Here is a 7,162-nt window from a genome sequence, read left to right as displayed (position 1 = left end):
AAGTATGATTTAGTATTAGGAAAAATTCTAACAGACTAACAAAAAAATAAAGGTTTAAACAGACAGACACTTGGAGCCTCCCCGGTGGTACAAGAGGTTAAGAGGTAACCTATGAAGCTATCCACAGCCAGTGCAGCACAAGTTTGATCCCCGGCCAGTGAGCTACCCACATGGTGCAGCAGACCTCTCCTGGCTCGCCCGCTGCTCCCCTCAGCAGTGTACTTCGTCAGTCTGCCTGTTCTGTTCCCCACTCTGTCTCTGGTGAGTCCTCTCACCCCCCACACCTCTGGCCTGTACCCCAGTTCTTATATGCATAAATAAATATTTAAAATAAAATGGCAATGGAATAACCTTATTTCAGTTATCTATTGTATAGAAACTACTCTGTGACTTGTTTAAAGACATGCTCATGTTGAAATACATCCAAGAAGGCATGAGTGACATCACTGAGCCTAGAAGAGAATGGATCAGGTATCCGTTGGTTCGGGATTGCAGGCCCACGGTTTTAACTGCAGCTTTCACAAACGTGTCTGCAGACGGCTTATCCAAAGTCGGCTTTCGGATTTTAGCCAGTTTCGTAGCTACGCATAATGGCAGGACACTCTGCACAAAGATGACCTTGCTCTTATACTCCTCGTGGAGGCGCTGCGAGAAGAAATCTACAAAAGCCTTAGTTGCAGAGTAGATGGTGAGCTGTGGGACTGGGTACATGCCGCTCACAGAGGAGATGTTCAGAATCGCCCCTTTAGATCTTCCTGCCATGCCGGGCAGCACCAATCCTGTCATCCTGCAAACAGAAAGAACATTAATGTTTATCAGTTTCTTGATGGTATTGTTCAGGTCTGGAATTTCCAAAAAGTATTCAGGATACTCATATGACATCCCCACATTGTTCACTAAAACACCAATTTGAAGGCCTGACAAGCTTGTTTTAATTTTGTCATAAATATCTTCTGAGGTAAAGTCAACAGCAGTGGTCTTTGTGTCCACCTTAAATTTTTCTCTTATTTCACTGGAAACCTGGTTCAGTTTATCCTGTGATCTGCTGATAAGGACAATCTTCATGCCACACTTTGCTAACTGTTCTGCATATGATTTGCCAATTCCATCAGTGCTGCCTGTGACAACTGCCCATTCGCCCAGCTTGGGTCCGACCCCAGGCTCGTGATCCAAAATCCAGAGCCGAAGGGCCATGAAGAGAGAGCACGAGATGCGCAGGGCCAGGTAGGCCTCGGTGCCTGCTCCCTCCCAGTACAGAAAGCCGGCGGCAGGGAGAACGTGCTCCATGGCTTTCCACCAGGCCTCACTAGTAACGTGAATTGGAGGGAAAAAAAAAAAAAGAATAAATCCAGGAAGAGGCGCTGGCCATGACGGTGAGGGCGACACTAATATGTGCTGCTCCTACACCTCTTTTTGACTTTTGTTTTGAATGATAGCTATTTTTTAAGAAAAAATTCCAGTAATTGCTATATATTTTCTTTTTTTTTTTTTTTAAGGGCCTCCCTGGTGGTGCAGCGGTTGAGCGCTGGGCTGCGAAGCTGCCTGCAGCCTCCACAGCGTCAGTTCGATCCCCGGCCGGCAGCCAGGTGAGGGTCCCACATGGCGCGCAGACCTCTCCTGCCGCCCGCTGCTCCCCTCAGCAGTGTACTTCGGTCCCTCTGCCTGCTCTGCTCCCCGCTCTGGCTCTGGTGAATTCTCTCACCCTCCCGCGCTTCTGACTGTACCCAGTGCTTGTATAAATAAAAAAATTAAAAAAAAAAGATTTATTTATTTATGCATACAAGAGCTGGGGTACAGGCCAGAGATGCGGGGGGTGAGAGGATTCACCAGAGACAGAGTAGGGAACAGAACAGGCAGACTGACGGAAACACACTGCTGAGGGGAGCAATGGGCAAGTCAGGAGAGGTCTGCTGCACCATGTGGATCACCTCCTTGGCTGGGGATTGAACTTGTGCTGCAATGCCTGTGGATAGCTTCATAAGTTGCATCTTAACCTCTTGCACCACCACAGAGGCCCCTGTACTGAATTTTTAAGAGTAGAAATTAAACAGGCAAGGGGAAGTGGTGGGGATGGTGGTAAGGGAGTTTCTAGAAAGGGGAAGTATTATGTTTCCATAGATTTGAAAGATCAAAGAATTACTAGCACTTCAGCATGGTTGCAGCACATATTAGAGGTCCAAGAATATTGAAAGATGAACTTGGAGCGATAAGTCATGTCGTATCTGGTCTATTCTATATAATCATTTAAATGACAAAACAATCTTTTAAAAGCATTTCTCACTTAAAGGAGTTTATGACACCCCTAAACAGTAATATTTAAGGAAACCAGTTATATTTGTAGAGCATCTCACTTTTCACATGTATAATCGTAAATAGGGACCTGCAAAGATATGACCCTGTGTCTGCAAACCTTCCAGTATGACCATTTTTCTTAGATTCTAGCAACAGAAAGAGTTCAACTGAAATTAAACTTACCTTTTTACTTGTTTTTAAAATTTGCAAAGATTTCCCCTGCGGCTCCCCGCCTCCCCCCCCCCCCCCGCCCCCAGACCCAAAGGCCCTTAAAAAAAGTCTCTATGTTCAATGCATCCATTCCAAAATCTTTTGGCAATGTGACTTTCCTTTTCCTCCCATTAAAAGATAGGATTTATTTTCCTAGTTCTTGAATCTGTGCTAACTTGCATTGAACAAGGAATGCGGTAGAAATGACTCTGAGGGCCCTTCCTGGTATCGCAAGGGGCTAATCAACGCACTATGAATCAATCCTCAGCCTCTGCAGCAGGAGTTCGATCCCCAGCCACCAGGGAGCAACCCACATGGCTCAGCAGACCTCTCCTGTCTCACCCGCTGCTCCGCTCAGCAGTGTATTTCAGTCAGTCTGCCTGTTGTATTCCCCGCTCTGTCTCTGGTGAATCCTCTTAACCTCCCGCACCTCTGGCCTGTTACCCTGGTTCTTGTATAAATAAATAAATCCTAAAAAAAAAAAAAGTTAAAAAAAAAGAAGTGACTCTGTGTGTGATCTTCTAGAATAGAACTGAGACTGCTGTGACCACCAGTCTAGCCTATGGGGGCTAAGAGGTCACATGGAAGGGAAGCAAGTCTTTCCAGCCAACCGCTTGCATCGACTGCCAGCCATGAGGTCATCTTGGACCTTCTATCCCAAGTGGAACTCTTCAGCTGAATGTGACTCATGAGTGAGTCTAAGCCAGACAAGCAAAGAACTTACTAGCAATCCACAGAGCATAAGAAATAATACATCGTTGTTGTAAGCCACTAAGTCACAGAGTAGTTTCTATACAATAGATAACTGAAATAAGGTTATTCCATTGCTATTTTATTTTAAATATTTATTTATGCATACAAGAGCTGGGGTACAGGCCAGAGGTGTGGGGGGTGAGAGGATTCACCAGAGACAGAGTGGGAAGCAGAACAGGCAAAATGACTGAAAAACACTGCTGAGGGGAGCAGCGGGCGAGTCAGGAGAGGTCTGCTGCTCCATGTGGGTTGCTTCCTGGCCGCCAGATATCGAACTTGTGCCACAGAGGCTGCGGATTGCTTCATAGTAGATTAAGCTACTATAGCTTATGACTCAAGAGTAATAAAGGCATAGCTATTACATTAATTTTAGGCTTAGCATAATAGAATTTGCCACATAAGCTGGCAATAGGGAGTCAGGACTTTCATTGCTGTCAACGGAAAATAGCAGCTGAAGGTGTTAGACATCTATGAGAAAATTGTAAGGTCTCTACAACTAGAGGGAATACTTACAAACAAAAATATAGACTCACTTGGGAAATTCAGTATTTAAAATATCTAGGCAGGTATCTCTCCTGCCTGCCTTTCTTTTTCTCCTTTTCCTAATAAGTATGGCTTTTTAAAATGGAAAAAAAATCCCTAACATATAGATAGATGGATAGATAGATAAGATAGATGACCAGTAAAGACCTGATAACAATATACCAATGGTTTACATTACAGCACGCTGGAGTTTCGAGTAGAGATTTCTTTTACCAGGTATGGGTAAGAACGACACCAATGATGCCCCTCATTGCTTGAAGATAAAATCCTTGAGATCTGTGGTGTGGTAGTGAGCTTTTAAGATGGCCGCTATAATTCTCACCTCCTGCTATTCACTCTCTTGGGAAATATTCTCCCACACTAAACTATGATTGACCTGTGTATCCAGTAAGATGTGGTGAAAGTGATGGTGTGTGACTTCTGAGGCTGTTGCAAAAGACATTTCAGTTTTCACCTTGGTCTCTCTCTTGGATCACTTGCTCATGGGAGAAGCCAACTGCTATTTCTTTTCTCTCTCTGTGTGTGTGTGTGTGTGTGTGTGTGTGTGTGTGTGTGTGTGTGTAGAAGAACTGGGATGTGGGCCAGAGATGTGGGGAGTGAGAGAATTCACTAGAGACAGAATGGGGAGCAGTACAGGTAGATGTACTGAAATACACTGCTGAGCAGAGCAGCAGGTGAGACAGGAAAGGTCTGCTGCGCCATATGTGAGTTAGTTCCCTGGCTGGGGATTGACTCAGGCTGTAGTAGTGAGAGCGGTGAGACAACCCCCAGGCCACCATGGTGGCCCCCAGTTGCTATTTTTTGATGTCACTCACACAGTCCCATGGAGAGGCCACATAATGAGAAGCCGAGGGCTCCAGCCAACCACCCAGATCAACTTACCAGCTATGGGAGTATGCCATCTTGGAAGAAGCCCCTTATCTCAGTCAACCCTTTAAATGACTTTAGCCCTGGCTAAGACTTGTTTTTAGATCATGTTATTAAGGTTACAGTTTGTTTAGCATAAAATCCACCAATTTTAAGTGCCATTCAATTATTTCTAGTAAATTTACTGAATTATGCAACCATTACCACAATCTAATTTTAGCATGTTTCTATTATGCCAATAGGAACCCCATGCTCATTAGCAGTTACTTCCCATTCTACCATGAACCAAGGTAACCACTAATCTATTCTCTGTGCTTATAAATTTGCTTTTTTCAGAAAACTTAATCTAAGTGAAATCATAATACTATGTGATCTCTTGTGTCTGGGTTCTTTCATTCTCTATAGAGCTGACATTTTCATTGCAATCAGAAACTCCAGCTATAGCATTATTGAATTCTTGATACAAAGTAACTGTGAGATAATGAATGTTATTGTTGGTTTTAGTCACTAAGTTTTGGGGTAATTTGTTACTGGTAATGGATAACTAGTGTACATGGGTATGTAATTTATGGCTAAGAAATTAAGTCCCTTCTACATACACTGTCCTATTAAACCCAAATCCCATGCAGCATTTGTTACTGTTAAAATTTGTGACTATGAAATTATAACTTACATTGAAATTATTGGCATGTTTTGTTAATGATACAAAAACTGGTAATTTTTCTACTTCTTTTTTTTTTTAAAGATTTATTTATGCATACAAGAACTGGGGTACAGGCTAGAGGTGTGGGGGGGGTGAGAGGATTCACCAGAGACAGAGTGAAGAACAAAACAGGCAGACTAACTGAAATACACTGCTGAGGTGAGCAGTGGGAGAGTCAGGAGAGGTCTGCTGTGCCATGTGGGTTTCTCATGTGGGATTGAACTCGTACTGCAGTGGCTGCAGTTAGCTTCATAGGTTGTGTTTTAACCCCTTGTGCCACCAGGGAGGCCCAACTTTTCTACTTTTAAAAAAGAATGTCATTACCAAATTTAAAAAACAGACAACAAATACAACACCTTAGGTCCACACAAAAGGATGGATGAACAAGGAGAAAATGAAATTGTGGACATCAAAATGTGTTCCAGCTATCCTAGTGGGAGGGTTACTAAGGACACTATTCATGTGGAATGAGTTAGGGTTGATTGGCTTGGACAACAAAAGGCTGGGTTGTAATTCCAGGAGACTTAACTAGCAAGTCACAACCTTGACATATCACTATCAAAAATAACTTAAAGGATTCACGAGGGGAGAAAGGAACAGGTGAGTGCAGGCTTCAATTTCACATTCACACCAAAAGGAAGAAGGATGTTTACAATTTCACAGCTGTGTGAATGGGTCAAAACCTCATGGAATTTTGTAAAACAAGAGCCATCTGAAGAATTTTTTTTAAGATTTATTTTATATATTATTTATGCATACAAGAGCTGGGGTGTAGGCCAGAGGTGCAGGGAGCGAGAGGACTCACTAGAGATAGAGTGGGGAGCAGATCCACTGAAATACACTGCTGATGGGAGCAGCAGGTGAGACAGGAGAGGTCTGCTGGGTCATGTGGGTCAGCTCTGCTAATAGCTTCATAGTGCTGAGAAATAACCCCTTGTGCCACCAGGGAGGCTCCCGAAGAATGTTTTAAAAAATATGGACTAATAATGCTCTTAGCAGCCTGAATTTGTTATTTGATGATGATTTAGACTCTGTTTCTAGTGCAGTGAAGGTTGAAGATTTAAAAGATCATCTAGAATCCAGTAGTAGAAAAGTTTTTTAGGACTTGAAAACATATCTCCGGGTTTTGAGAGTGAGGATTAAAATCTTTATGACACTTCTAAACAATGATCATTTCTTGCTATGTAGCTATTAGTCACTGAAACATTAGCTTCCAAAACACATGTTCAAATTTTCTTCTGGTGTTCAATGTGTATTAATATTTAGTAAAATATTTTCCTTTATATATGAACATGATGTTGGAATTTCTTCAAATTTATTATTTTACTATAAGTTTTATCTCAGTTTTTACTGAAATGTTTGTCTAAATGTATTAATCCTTCTTGTAAAGGAATATATTTAAAGTTATTGTATTTATTTTATTTTGTTTATTGTTTATTTTATATTGTTTAAATTTATTTTATATTGTTTTATTTTGATTTTACTGATACATGTGGTACTATAGGAATTCTTTGAAATTGTGGCATGCTTTTTATTTGCTAGTACCAAGATTCAGCACTGGTATTTGCTTTCATTACATTTCACCATAGTATGGGGCTTCATTTACAGATAATTTTTTGTTGTTTAGTTGTTTGCTATATTGTCACTATTTTAAAAGCTGTGTGGCTTGGTATATTTGTGTTTGATAGTACATTATTAAACATGCAGATCCTGTGATTTCTTAGAACTCATTATACTATACATAGTATTCCGTTTACACTAACATACAATACTTCCTGCCACAAGGCCGCTGTA

The 7,162-nt window shown here is 41.7% G+C and overlaps 1 protein-coding gene across 1 annotated transcript; it reads right to left on the bottom strand.

Moving 5' to 3' along the window:
* Positions 1-357: 357 nt before the first annotated feature.
* On the bottom strand, positions 358-1,287 carry LOC311176084 (very-long-chain 3-oxoacyl-CoA reductase-like; the record flags this gene model as incomplete). The annotated part of the gene is made up of 1 exon (XM_084241423.1): positions 358-1,287. One exon carries the CDS (start codon positions 1,285-1,287, stop codon positions 358-360), a length of 930 nt encoding a protein of 309 aa, XP_084097549.1.
* Positions 1,288-7,162: the final 5,875 nt, after the last annotated feature.

Source organism: Talpa europaea, assembly GCF_964194135.1.
Source record: "Talpa europaea genome assembly, chromosome: 8".
In the NCBI taxonomy this organism is placed as follows: Eukaryota; Metazoa; Chordata; class Mammalia; order Eulipotyphla; family Talpidae; genus Talpa; species Talpa europaea.
The sequence above is the reverse complement of the archived record's forward strand: the minus strand, read 5'-3'. Positions and strand labels throughout refer to the sequence as shown.